Source organism: Gorilla gorilla, chromosome 9 (genome assembly GCF_029281585.2).
Source record: "Gorilla gorilla gorilla isolate KB3781 chromosome 9, NHGRI_mGorGor1-v2.1_pri, whole genome shotgun sequence".
NCBI lineage: Eukaryota > Metazoa > Chordata > Mammalia > Primates > Hominidae > Gorilla > Gorilla gorilla.
The window spans coordinates 127,278,212-127,291,057 of NC_073233.2; the positions used below are offsets into that span (position 1 = coordinate 127,278,212).

Consider the following 12,846-nt stretch of genomic DNA (forward strand, 5'->3'; position numbering starts at 1 on the left):
GCTGGGGTTTGTCGTCCCTCCCTCCTCGTCACGCCTCTGGCTCCACCCCTTTGCACACAAGATGGCGGCGCCCAGCGGAGTAGGGGCTGCGCTTGGGGTTTGCTGAAGCTGGCTGCCTCTCCCACTCCCCTTTTGGGTGCAAAGCGCCGCTAGCGGGAGGACGGGGGCCGGGCGGGGACAGGGGCACCTGCGTAGCTGGACTGCGAGCCTGCGCCCAGCTTACATCGACCCCACCCGGCCCCGGCCCGACCCGACGCGACCCGATCCGATCCGATCCCATTCCATCCGTTCCTCGTCTCCTCCCGGTCTGACCCGTTGCCCGGCCGTGGTTCGCCGCACCAGGCATCCAAAGCTGAGGTCGCTCCTACGGCCTGGGCTCGCCTTCGCTTTAGAGATGTTTGGCCTCTTCCCTCCCAAACAGCCCATCTTCAAAACCTGGACTCTTGGACTGGCACCTGGCCACCTTTCCCTCTACCAAGACTCCACTTCCGTCTTACCCACTTCTTCCTCAGATTCTTGGTACCCCCTGGGTTGGAGACTGCTCATTTTCCTTCCAAATTAATCCCAGACCCCCTAAAATATTGACAACCTTGACAACCCCCCAACCGAGGAGCCAGACTTTGTTTTGGACTAACTTCCATAGCCCTATCATGGAGGCAGTGTACCTGGTAGTGAATGGGTTGGGCCTGGTGCTGGACGTGCTGACCTTGGTGTTGGACCTCAACTTCCTGCTGGTGTCCTCCCTCCTGGCTTCCCTGGCCTGGCTCCTGGCCTTCGTCTACAACCTGCCGCACACGGTACTGACTAGTCTTCTGCACTTGGGCCGCGGAGTCTTGCTTTCATTGCTGGCCTTGATCGAAGCCGTGGTCCGGTTCACATGTGGGGGCTTGCAGGCCTTGTGTACTCTGCTGTATAGCTGCTGCTCAGGCCTAGAGAGCCTAAAGCTCCTGGGGCACCTGGCCTCTCATGGGGCACTGCGGAGCAGGGAGATACTGCACCGGGGCGTCCTCAATGTGGTCTCCAGTGGCCATGCTTTGCTGCGCCAGGCCTGTGACATCTGTGCCATTGCCATGAGCCTGGTGGCTTATGTGATCAACAGCCTGGTCAACATCTGCCTCATCGGCACTCAGAACCTCTTTTCCCTGGTGCTGGCCCTGTGGGATGCAGTGACCGGGCCTCTGTGGAGGATGACGGATGTAGTGGCTGCCTTCCTAGCCCACATTTCCAGCAGTGCTGTGGCCATGGCCATCCTCCTTTGGACACCCTGCCAACTAGCCCTGGAGCTGCTGGCCTCAGCTGCCCGCCTCCTGGCCAGCTTTGTGCTTGTCAATCTCACTGGCCTGGTGTTGCTAGCTTGTGTGCTGGCAGTGACGGTGACTGTGTTGCATCCGGACTTCACCCTGAGGCTGGCTACCCAGGCACTCAGCCAGCTCCATGCCCGGCCATCCTACCACCGTCTTCGAGAGGATGTCATGCGGCTCTCTCGCCTAGCACTGGGCTCGGAGGCCTGGCGCCGAGTCTGGAGCCGCAGTCTGCAGCTGGCGAGTTGGCCAAACCGGGGAGGGGCACCTGGAGCTCCCCAGGGTGACCCTATGAGGGTGTTCTCAGTTAGGACCCGGAGACAGGACACTCTTCCTGAAGTGGGGCGCAGATCAGAGGCAGAAGAGGAGGAGGCCAGGACCATCAGAGTGACACCTGTCAGGGGCCGAGAGAGGCTCAATGAGGAGGAGCCTGCAGGTGGGCAAGACCCATGGAAGTTGCTGAAGGAGCAAGAGGAGCGGAAGAAGTGTGTAATCTGCCAGGACCAGAGCAAGACAGTGTTGCTCCTGCCCTGCCGGCATCTGTGCCTGTGCCAGGCCTGCACTGAAATCCTGATGCGCCACCCCGTCTACCACCGCAATTGCCCGCTCTGCCGCCGGGGCATCCTGCAGACCCTCAATGTCTACCTCTGAAGACTCCTTCCCTGCCTGCCCACCCCTCCATGCTCCACGCAGGCACTCACGCTAGGACAGCATTAACACCGCATCTCCGGGTCCTGGTCTGAATCCCCTCCTACCCCTGTGGCCGTCTTGCCATACATCCAGGACATTGAGATGGAAGACTATGATCTGGGTGGGGGCAGGATAACATGGCTTCTCTTTACCCAGTGGGTCCCTTCGATGCTGAGGGTGGTGAGTATGTCACTATGCAAGGGCCCTGAGACTATTTGCTGTGGGCTCTCCTCCAGCCTGCCCAGGGCCCACCCAGATGCCTCTGGGGTTACCCCTGTCTGCTTCTGGTTTTTCTGTTGGAGATCTATAGGTCCTTTTCCTGCCTCCTTCACATTTCCTCCCCAGCTTTTGCGGCCACAACACATCAGTGTCATTTGGGTGTTTTGGCAACTCAGGGGCCTTCGGATGATCTTAAACCTTTGTGTTCAGCCAGAGCCCCTGTGCCCTGGTAGGCTTTGGGGTTAGTATCTCTCGGGTGCCCTCAGAGCCACCTCTGCCTGTGATCGTCTGATGAGGCTCCCTCCCAACCTGATCCAAAAGCCAGGCTCAGGAGTTTACCCCTGGGATGGGGGATGCATCTGCACCTGACTTTAGGGCCACGTGCCCTGTGGCATCCCAGCTCACTGGGAGTCTCAGGAGGGATAACCGGATTTCTGCTCTTTCCCCTGTCACTCCCACATCACACAGAAAAATGGCATTCCTCTCTGTCTCTCCCTGGCATTGGAGAGGGCAGACTGTGCACATTTCACTAGGGTCCAAATACAGAAGGGCCCAGGGCCCAGGGGCTTGCAGCTTCCTGAGGGGTCTCTGGCCCAGTTTCCAATGAATAAAGTTCTCTTGACAGCTCCGACAGTCTCTGTGTGCATCCCTGCAAGGGAGCAGTTGGTCAAGGCAACAGACCTTGCATCAGGGTCCTTCGGCCCCGCCAGAGTCAGAAGTGTGGGCTGTGGGGGTACCTGGGCTTTAGAGGGGGGACAGGGAAGGAACTAAGATAGGCTGGGAAGACTATGTCATGGGGAGAGTGCATGCCAGGCATGGCTCTGTGAGCTCTCATCCCTTCTGATTTGTCCCCTCTCGCACACATGGCTTTCGAAAAGCCTTCTATTTTTTCTATTTTTTCCCAAATTAAGCCCTTGTAGAGAGGAATGTGAACCATCTCACCCCTTGAGTCAACCTTCCCAGCTCCTCCGCCGGGCCAGTCTTCCTGGGAGGGAGCATGGGGTTCCTGCTGCCTGGAGTCCAGTCTACCCTCGGATCCCAGGAGGAGCTGGTGTGTGTCTCTGTGTGTCTTGGCATGGGGGTCTGGTGCAGGGCTGGGCTGGAGTGTGGCTGCGGGATCTCCTGGTGGAGGCTGCCTAAGGCCTGTCTCTAGCTCACATTTGGGGCTCAGTCCCCATTGGCTGTATCTGCCCTCACATGACCAGCAGAAGAGCAGGGGCACTCCCCCATAATTGTATGTTCTGTCTGGGACCACAGTGCCTGGGACTGCCTTCAGGAAGGGGGTGCCGGTAGCTCAGAAGGAAACTCTGAGGAGAGGCACCCCCCCTTCCTTGGGTTGAGGCTGTGCAGATGCGGCTGGGCAGTCCTGGTTTGTTAGTCATTGGGTTGGGGGTGGGCCCCAGGGGTGGGGGGAGCCTTGAGGGGCTTTGTGGCTAGCCTCAGACACAGTGGCTCGGCCCACCCAGGCTATGCCCAGCACAGTGGGGGAGGGCTCCTCATCTCCACCTCAGAACTGGGAGGGCTTGGCACTTGCTCTTTCCTCCCCTCAATCCGGGACAGGGAGCTGAGCAAGGGGAGGCCTGGCTCCTTCCAGTCTCTGTTTAATGTGGAGATAAACATTTTATGATGGAAGATAAACTTCCTGAGTTGGGAGTAAAGGACCCCCCCTTTTCTTCCATCCGCATCTGGAATTCCTTTGGCCGACCTCAATACCCCTCCTCTCCCTCACCCACGCATAGTCAGGAGCTCAAGCTACCCAGGATCCCTGCGGCATTCTGGGGCCAGGGCACCCCCTTGTGGTCATCTCAGAAACTGCTTATCTTTAGACGCCCGAGGACGCCGCTCACTCGGGTTACAGAGCAATAGCTTTCCGCTCATCGGGGGCAGGCAAGCAGCCGGAGCAGCCATGGACGAAAGTCCTCGGCTCTTTTTTGTTGGATCAGGGCAGGGGTATGTGTGGCGCAGGCAGCCCCTACGTGGTTCAGTTGGCATCTTTGAATTAGAAAAAGGTGCCCCCTTTCTCAAGGATGGCTGGAGCCCCACACCAGGAGGGCATCCCGCTGTCAGACACTCCCATTCACAACCTAGGTGGCGGCTCTGTGGAGCAGCCTCTTATTCCCCTGGGCCGGCTTCCTGTATATCTGCCCCATATCTCTATTTCATCCAAGAACCCTCCCTTCTGCTTGAGCACCCCCTCCACACCATGATCCCAGAAACAGGGAGCCCCCACCACTAAAGAAGAAAGGCTGGAGCAGTAGGAGGGTTCTTAGGTTTATTGAGTGATCTCTGAGAAAAGGGCCGGCCCCAGGAGCAGGAGGGGGTGGGGAGGATCCAGAGAAGCAGAGGACCAGGAAGAGAGCACCCCACCGTGGGCTCCTGGACCAGAGCAACTGGGGGACTTACACTTGCCAGCACAGCACACTCCTCTGGTCTTGGGCAGAAATCCAGCCACTGCCCCATGCTGCCAGACCTGATCGCAGACAGCCACTGTTCCCATTCCTTGCCAGCAGCAGGACGGAGAGGCCCCTACCCCACCTCCCTAGTCATTCACAATATTCCAGGGGGGCCAGCCCTCCTGGATGACCTGGTTGTCAGCGTCACACCCTCCTTCTAGGAATGAGAGCATGAGCTCACTTTGCAGTGGGCACTAAGCAAAGACTGGGGAGCTGTGCCAGTCAGAGTACACCAGAAATCCGGAGAAGGTGCTGTCTGTCTTGATGCTGGCATAGATGCCAATGTAGTCACCCACACCCACCTGCACCCACACTTGGTCCTCAGGCTCCAGCCTCACCATGGCCCCCCCCGAGAGCGAGGCTGGTTTGGGCCACCCCCCGAAAAACTGGAAGAAAGAGGCAATGGATTCGCCATTCTTCACCAGATCAAACTGCAGGCTGGCCCGGTAGACGGTGGCATGGACGGCGAAGTAGTAGACCCCAGGCACCTGGCAGGTGAACTTGCCGGTGACGGCGTCGTAATGTCCCTGCTCATTCACCAGCACGCGGTCGAAGGGCAAGGGTGCGTCAGACGGCGGAGGCACCCGGCTCTCGGAGCGCTTGGCGCTGAAGGCGGATCGCGGAGGCACCGAGCATTCCCCGGCAGGCCCGGTGGGCCCCGCGGGTCCCGCCTCTCCTCGCGGCCCGGGGTCCCCTCGAGGTCCCGGCAGTCCTGCGGGGTAAGGGGGGCGGCAGGGTGAGAGTAGCGGCGGCTCAGCCCGCAGCGGGGCGGCGACTCTAAGGTCACCGTACCCCTCCCCGCCCCTGCCTGAGCTTCGGCCAGCGCCTCCTCCCGCACGGGTACCTCCTCCACCCCTTCCCGCAGGGCAGATCTGGGGGGCTGGCCAAGGGGGCTCCCGCCGCCTGGGCCCCTCCCCCGCTCAGGGCTGCAAAGCGCGGGGACTGGCGCCCCCTGGCGGAAGACCCGAGTCCCGGACACCGGGAGCTGGAGCTGCGGCCGCGCCTGCTCGGACATCGCCACCGATAGCCGCGGCGGTGCCTTCTTACCCGGCCTCCCGCCCTCGCCTTTCTCTCCCGGAGCCCCGGGCGCGCCGTCGCGGCCGTCGCGGCCATCGCGGCCCGGCAAGCCCTGGCTGCCATGGTGGCCCGGCGTGCCTGGAAGGCCGGGGTGCCCCGGGCACAGGCTGGGGATCTTGTTGTCGTCCAGTGGGGGCGAGCCGGCCGCCAGGCCCAGGAGCAGCAGGACGAGGAGCGGCCTCATAGCGCTGGCACCGGGAGCCCGGACGCCGGGGTCCTCTCGCAGTCTGTGGACCAGGCAGGACTGGAGTCGGGACCCAGAATCCTGGGACCTGCCTCTCTCCCCACCCCGGCGCGGCCCAGTCGGTCCCCACCCCACTGCCGTGCCCCTGAGGCTGAGCGCTCGCAGGGCCGAGCATCCGGAGAGCACAGGCAGGCGAGAGAGGGTGGGAGCGGCCAGCCCTCCCTCCCACCGCCGGCCCGCGCCAGCCTTTCCCACAGTCCCCTCCCCAGCCCCTTTCCCCTCCTCCGCCAGACTCACCCCCGCTCCCGGCTCCCCGATGGCCTCCTTCGGGGCGCTCGCTACTCCGGACCCTCCAGTTGGTGGTGCTCCAGCCCCCGCGCTTCTCCCCGGCCAGGCGCCCCCTGCCCTGCCGTCACCCCAGTCCTGGTTCGCTCCCTGCCGGCTCCGCTTTCCTCCTCCCAGACTCCAAGAGGAAACCAGTTGTTCAGGGGCCAAGAGCTCCCGGACCGGGAAATAGCTGGGAAATAACTCGTGGTGTCGCCCGGCGGCCGGCCAAAGTTTAGGGGGAGAAAGGAGGGGGAGAGAGACTTGAGCCGGGCACAGAGAGGCAGAACTTCGAGAGACGGACACACAGGGCACCTCCTGTTCCCAGGGCCAGAGGAGAGGCTGGGCAGTGGCAGAGACCAAGGACCAGACCCCATTTCAGGGAGAAATACGCAGAGAGATGAGGGTGGAGAGTTCTAGAGGCAGACAGCCAGTTGGATCCCTAGGACCTAGGACAGGGCCTGCCACATGAATAGATGCTCAGTACATTTTTGTTGAATCAAGGAAAAGGTCAGAAGGCAGGCGATGGAGAAGCTGAAAAAGCAGATGGAAAGGGGAAGAGGCCTGGATGGGAAGCGGTCTCGATTGTCCGGTGGCACAGTGTGGGGCCAGTCAGCAGCCTGGGACCGGTAAAGGGACAGGAAGGAGCAGGGAGGGTGGTAGGGTCCCATGAGCCCCAGCTGAGGACTTCTCTTCCCCCTCCCTGGGAGCCCCAGAGAAGGATGGGTAGAGACCCTGCTGGTGCTCCTTCCTTTGTTCCCCTGCGTGCCAGCCCTGACCGGCAAAAGAGGACGGGCAGGAAGAGGGCAGGGGCCGGCTTCAGGGTCAGGGCTGGGCACAAGCTTCCAGGTCAGCTGCCTCTGGCAGCCTGTTGCAGTTGAAGGGCCAGGGGGTGCCCAGTAGTGCCAGGCCAGACTGGCACTGGTGCTCCGCTTCCTGGCAGACAGAGCGGCAAGGGGGCAGAACACTGCCTAGTGGGGTGCAACGGGGCACAAGCAGCCCACACAGGAGCCTCCGGAAATGCTGGTAGCAGGGCAGGCTTGTCAGGCTCTGTGGAGGGAGAGTAGCCTTCAGGCACCTGCTCCCAGGCTCCTCCCCTCCCAGGCCCGCCCTCCTTCCCTCCACCCAGAAGACCTTGTAACCGCTGAGGACCTCTACCACCTCCTCCTGGGTGGTCATGCCCACCCAGATGTTAGGGAAGGCCGTGGTGTTGTAGCTCAGACCGAGGCACATCTCCACCTGGACGGGCTCACAGGCCAGCTCTGCAGGGGTGGAGGGGAGGGCCACTGTGGGGACTGCTCACTGGCTCTGTGGCCTGTGGCAAGTCACTGAATCGCTCGGTCCTGTGTGTACATGGGTCCAATGGGGGTGGTTGTGAGGAAGCAAGAGGATAACAAAGAGACAGGCTGTACACACTCTGAGGATCCCTGCCATTCCTGAGAGCCTGCTCCAGCATCGCTTGCCAGCCCTGGGCATCATGCAGGCACGTCTTTAATCTCATGGAACATGGGGCACCCGCGTTTGCAGGGACCGCTTGGGCATCTGGAAGAAACCCCCTGCTCTGTGTAAGAGGATGCCTTCATCTTTGGTGTGGGCTGTGGAAAGGGGCTCTGGGTGACAGAGGGACTGGTTCTTGAAGCCCCACCACTGATTCCCAGATTCCCATTTCCCTTGGGGTGACACTCAGTACTATTGCCACCACCAGCCAACTGTCTTCCAGGACTCTGCGAAGTGGTCCCAGAGTCAGGATGGTGAGGCCAGCTGGCCCTGCCCCCTCAGGGAGGATGGGATGGGACACTGTGCAGTATGGCAGTAGGGTTCTGTGAGGTGGGCACCCAGCCTGCTCAGGGTCCCCAGGGGCAGGCTTCTCACCTGGGGGTGGGAACAAGGGGCCGCTGCAGTTGTCATCGCTGCCATCGGTGCAGTCTCTCCACATGTCACACATCCACTGCACACCCTTACACCCTCCTGCCTGGCAGGAGAGCTCACTGGGCCCACAGGGGTCTGCAGGCACAAGGGGCATGGCAGTGCCCGGGGACATACCTACACCCCCAGTACCCCCAGACTGTCCTGACCAGGGTCCAGAGCCCTTCTCTGTCCCCCTGGAGGTGCCTCTACTGCCCCCACCCACTTGCCCAGGGACACCTACTCTCCGTGGCATTGAAGGCCAGGTAGGTGGCTGAGAAGCCTCCACCGCTGATGCCATGATCTGTCCTAAACAGCACAGCCAGCTCATGGTGCGAGGAGACGAGGTGCGGGGGTGGCTCTGCTCCACAGAACCTGCCCAAAGCAGACAGCTGTTCTGGGCACCAGCCCTGGCTGACTGAGGGGGCACTGCAGCCTCCCACAGGCCTGGCTCTGAGCTGGGAGCCCTGGATGATGCCAAAGGTGATGGGAGACACAGGGTTAGGGTCTGGTGAGAAAGACACATATATTCAGCAGGCAAAGCATTAAACAAACTGTCTGAACTTGAGCCACTTCTAGATGGGAAAAATCAGCGAAGCAGCCTGGCATTGTGGCTCACACCTGTAATCCCAGCATTTTGGGAGGCTGAGTAGGGAGGATCACTTGAGCCCAGGAGTTTGAAACCAGCCTGGGCGATATAGTGAGACCTTGTCTTTACAAAAAAATTAAAAAAATAAATTATCTGGGCGTGGCGGCATGTGCCTGTGATCCCAGCTACTTAGGAGGCTGAGGTGGAAGGAGCGCTTGAACCTGGGAGGTTGAGGCAGCAGTGAGCCATGATGGCACTACTGCACTCCCGCCTGGGTGACAAAGTGACACTCTGCCTCAAAAAAAGAAGAAAAAGAAAAATCAATGAGGGTTTGTAGGGGAGGTGGAAGTGGCCCCTGCCAGTGGGGAGGAACTGGGGCAGGGAGAGGTTTGGGGAAGGACCTCCTGGGGACAGGGAGAGTGTGGGGTGAAGGTTTTGAGGTGAGAGCTGTCTTTAGGGTGATGGTGAAGAGACCCCCGGCCTGGAGTAGCAGAAGAAAATGAAGCTGGAGAATGGAATGTGCTGGGCCGACATGGAAGCCGGGGGTGGCAGACAGTGAGGATGGAGTTATCCGTGGCTCTTCCCTGGCTCCTGTACCTGCCCAGGAGGCTGAAGGCCCCTGAGCTGCTGGTCTCATACACCTCCACGTAGTCAAACTTGCACTCGTCCTGAGCCTCCAGGCTGAAGTTGTGGAACTGTAGTTCTATGCTGTGTCCGGCAGGCACCGAGATATGCCAGGTGCAGAGCTGGGGGAGGGCATAGGTGGAGCAATTCATGGCCCCTTCTCCTGTCTCATCCTGGGCACCCAGAAGGGTCTTCTTCCCCCACTGCTGGCTGGGGCTTGGGGTGGCGCTTTCATCATTGGTGGCTCTTAAGGGCCTTTAATTTACCTGGTTTCAGAGGTGAGTTGACCCAGTGTGGGAACATCTGGGTACACATCAGGCACTTAATAATATTCCCCCATCCCCCGTCTGCTTGATCTCTGACCTTCCCAAGTAGAAGGTAGTGTCTACCATGCCATTCCCATTACAGTAACTTGGGGGTCAGGTGCTTCCGTGTGTGCCCCTCCCCCTCTGCATGGAGCACTGTGCTTACCAGTTGGTGAGGGTACTGCTGCAGGTAGATGGGAGTAGAGAAAGTGCCCTGGAGGCCAGTCAGATTCCCCCCACACCCTGTAGAGAGGTGGAAGGGCTCATGAGTTTGCTAGGATCTGTGCCTCCATCCAATAGGGCTGGCAGTGATTGCAGAGCAAGAGTTTTGGCCATGCCCATGGGAAACAAGTTCTGGGCCAAAGAATGACTGAGCAGGAAATGCTGACGGAGGCCCTGGTTTGAGGCTGGACCAGAGCTGGGGAGCCCAGCTTGAACCCAGATCAGACGCCTGAAGAGAGGACCCCCCCCATGCCTGGCCCTTACCCGAGAACTTGGCACTGCAATTGGTCTCATCACTGCCGTCAGCACAGTTGGAAAAACCATCACACACTGAGTCAGGTAGCAGGCAGATGAGCTGGTCACAGTGGAACTCATCATGGGCACAGCTCCCTGGATGTGGGCACCAGGAGTCAGGGAGGCCTGGAGTCTCCACCCCTTTGACAGGACTGGGAGTGGGTGGAGGGGAAGAAAGTGGACACTCAACAGGCAGGTGGGAACACACTCACCGTGCCCAGGGACCACAGCCTGGTACCAGGCATGGAAACCAAATCCTTCCACACTGCTGTCAGAGACGAAGACCACCAGGAGGTGGCTGGCATTGGTGTTGAGCGTGGGGGGAGGCACCCTTCCACAAACCCTGCAAGAAGCCAGATTGGGGGTGATGGAGGCTCCAAGAGCAGGGCCAGCCAGAGAGGAGCTTGCCTGGGCCTTGCAGTCCTATTTTCTCAACCCCCAAACTGGTGACCATGTGGTCAAAAAGGCTCCTCTGATGTCCCAGGGAGCTCTGACCTTCCTAGCACCTGCACATTTATCCTTGTAGCATTTACTCATGGGGAGATAGGCAGGAGATCCGTATTACAGACTAGGAAACAGGTGAGAGAGGGGAAGTGATCTTCCTCATGGCACACAGCAAGGTGGTGGCAGAGCTGGGCCCAGAGGTCTAGTCTCTCAATTTCTTCCTCGGTTAGCCCTTCTCCCTGCCACTCCCTGATTCTGCTCTTTAGATAGTGGTTCAGGACACGGTGGGATGTCCTGGGGACAGAGGGACCTACCTGAGGAGGGGGCCTTCAGGCTCAGGGGAGAGTTCCAAGCGATCAAAAAGGCAAGAGGCCACACTCTCTATGCTGAGGGCTTCGATCTTGAGCTGTATTGCATGGTCTGTGGCCACCTGGATATGCCACACGCAGTGGGTGTTGGGGGGGTAAGGGTCTGGGTAGTTAGGGCTGCTGAAGAAGCCCCTTGGGCCAGAGAGGAGGCCTCCACAGGCTGCAGAGATGGAGGTTAGAGTTCAGAGGTCAAAAGGAGTGAGGTCCTTTATTCTCTAAGGTGCCTCTTCCTCACCCTCCCCTCAACCCCACCCCGTCATCTTGGGCCCTTCTCCCGGAAGATCTGCCCCCAGTACTCACTGGACTGTGGGGAGGGGCTCACGCCTGACTCCTGCTGCCCTTTAGGGATCCCAGCTGCCTGAGAGGTGGTGATGGTGGGGGTGGTGGTGGTCGTGGTAAGGCCTCCGGCAGGCAGTGGGCTATGGGACGCCCCAGATGGGGGTGCAGCCTGCAGCTCTGGAGGCGAGAAGATGGAGGGTGGCGTTCAGAGGAGCTGGGTCCTGGGAGGCTGGGAGAGTGGCTCATGGAGTTTCATTCCAAAGCCCTCGTTTCAAGCTGTCCCCGGGTACTTACGGGCCAGGATGATGGCCACCAGCAGCCCAAGCAGCAGGAGGAGCAGGCTGGAGAGCAGGAGGACACAGAGCCAGGAGAAGCGGCAGTCTGGCCGTAGCCCTCGAGGACGCCGACCTGTGGGTTGGCAGGTGGGGTTTTGAAAGCCCCTTCTGTTGGGTATTCCTCATGCTGTCCTTGGCTCCTGGGCCTCTCTGTCCTCCCCCAGGTCACCCCCTGGGATGGTTACCATGCCAGGGAGCTGGGACGCTGTAGCTGGCATCCTCTGGGAAAACTGGGGGAGGGCAGGGTGGCCCAGACTCAGGCTCGAAGGCAGGATTGCAGAACTCGGTCTGGAAGGGGGAGATACTTGAGGGCTGAGGGCAGCAGTGACCACTGGTGCTGGGTCTTAGGAGCACGATTCTATGTGGTCCTTACCTTGCTCGATTCTGTTGCCTCCATGCAGAGGATGACATCTGAGAAGTCCTTCATGGCACAAGGCTCTGCATGGCTTTCTGGAGTCCCTGTGACAGCCCAAGACCCCCAAGGGCCCACTCGCTGACCACAAACTCCCTGTCAAAGGGGCAGCCTCTACTACCAGAGGGAAAAGGCTGCCAGGCTAGACCAGTTCTTGGGCTGTCCTTGGTAGAGTGGTTTGGCCTATGGGCTACTCTGTCTCTGTGTGGGGGAAGGGATGGCAGCCAGGAGGAATTCACAAAGGCACAAAATGGTTCCTTAATCCAACTCAGCTGAGGATGCTGAGGTCAAGCCCCTGGCACAGGGTGGCAGTTCTTAAAGGCACAGGCGGTGGCTGAGAATACCCAGCAGAGGAAACTAGTTGCTCTGTGCGGGGATGTGATGAGGGGAGCTCTCCATCCCCATCACCCAAGGCACTGAGTGAGCACTTAGGGGGTCGCTGGGAGGGGAGAGAAGTTGCAGGCAGAAGGGAGCCTTAGGTGGTCTGAGAAAGAAGCAGGGTGTAGGGGGTGGACAAAGCCAGCTGCCCACCTTTCCTCCCCACCAGGGTGACAGGGGTATTGGCCAGGCCGGGTCTTTGGAAGGCCCCTGGTAGATCACCAGTGTGACCAGGACAAGATAGAAGAACATGGCATGAGCAGGGGGAATGGCTGCTCATTCCTGGGACCCCTAAGCCCGCAGAAGAAAGGACAGGGAAGGGGGAGAAGGTGCCCAGGTCTTGGGGAGGGTTGGGGTGTGGAGTCTAGCCATTGGGGCTGTTGCACAGTAGGAAACCTACACCCTGCAAACAAGATTACTTCATGCCTGTTTCTCCATGGGCG

At 60.0% G+C, this 12,846-nt stretch overlaps 3 protein-coding genes across 3 annotated transcripts; 1 reads left to right on the forward strand and 2 right to left on the reverse strand.

Annotated features, from left to right (window-relative positions):
- Positions 1-27: 27 nt before the first annotated feature.
- Positions 28-2,838, forward strand: RNF26 (ring finger protein 26). Its single transcript, XM_004052274.5, has one exon. The coding sequence runs from the start codon at positions 651-653 to the stop codon at positions 1,950-1,952; it is 1,302 nt and encodes a 433-aa protein (XP_004052322.3). The 5' UTR covers positions 28-650; the 3' UTR covers positions 1,953-2,838.
- Positions 2,839-4,465: 1,627 nt separating this feature from the next.
- C1QTNF5 (C1q and TNF related 5) lies at positions 4,466-6,411 on the reverse strand. Its single transcript, XM_055355127.2, has 3 exons — positions 6,222-6,411; positions 5,711-5,967; positions 4,466-5,375 (listed from the first exon to the last, which is right to left on the reverse strand). The coding sequence occupies exons 2-3, from the start codon at positions 5,922-5,924 to the stop codon at positions 4,858-4,860; spliced, it is 732 nt and encodes a 243-aa protein (XP_055211102.1). The 5' UTR covers positions 5,925-5,967; positions 6,222-6,411; the 3' UTR covers positions 4,466-4,857.
- A 271-nt stretch (positions 6,412-6,682) lies between these two features.
- On the reverse strand, positions 6,683-12,160 carry MFRP (membrane frizzled-related protein). Its single transcript, XM_019035712.4, has 13 exons — positions 11,987-12,160; positions 11,799-11,901; positions 11,573-11,686; positions 11,300-11,455; positions 10,946-11,159; positions 10,400-10,530; positions 10,158-10,283; positions 9,838-9,914; positions 9,340-9,488; positions 8,398-8,528; positions 8,121-8,252; positions 7,383-7,510; positions 6,683-7,298 (listed from the first exon to the last, which is right to left on the reverse strand). Exons 1-13 carry the CDS (start codon positions 12,038-12,040, stop codon positions 7,074-7,076), a joined length of 1,740 nt encoding a protein of 579 aa, XP_018891257.2. The 5' UTR covers positions 12,041-12,160; the 3' UTR covers positions 6,683-7,073.
- Positions 12,161-12,846: the final 686 nt, after the last annotated feature.

Bases quoted from the DNA above. Each gene is read 5' to 3' on its own strand.
- RNF26 (XM_004052274.5), top strand. From the start codon at position 651: ATGGAGGCAGTGTACCTGGTAGTGAATGGGTTGGGCCTGGTGCTGGAC.
- C1QTNF5 (XM_055355127.2), bottom strand. From the start codon at position 5,924: ATGAGGCCGCTCCTCGTCCTGCTGCTCCTGGGCCTGGCGGCCGGCTCG. The intron at 5,376-5,710 runs GTAAGAAGGCAC...CTTACCCCGCAG, and splicing joins AGGCGAGGGCGGGAGGCCGG to GACTGCCGGGACCTCGAGGG.
- MFRP (XM_019035712.4), bottom strand. From the start codon at position 12,040: ATGAAGGACTTCTCAGATGTCATCCTCTGCATGGAGGCAACAGAATCG. The intron at 11,160-11,299 runs GTGAGTACTGGG...CCATCTCTGCAG, and splicing joins GAGCCCCTCCCCACAGTCCA to CCTGTGGAGGCCTCCTCTCT. The intron at 9,915-10,157 runs GTAAGGGCCAGG...ACCTCTCTACAG, and splicing joins TTGCAGTGCCAAGTTCTCGG to GGTGTGGGGGGAATCTGACT.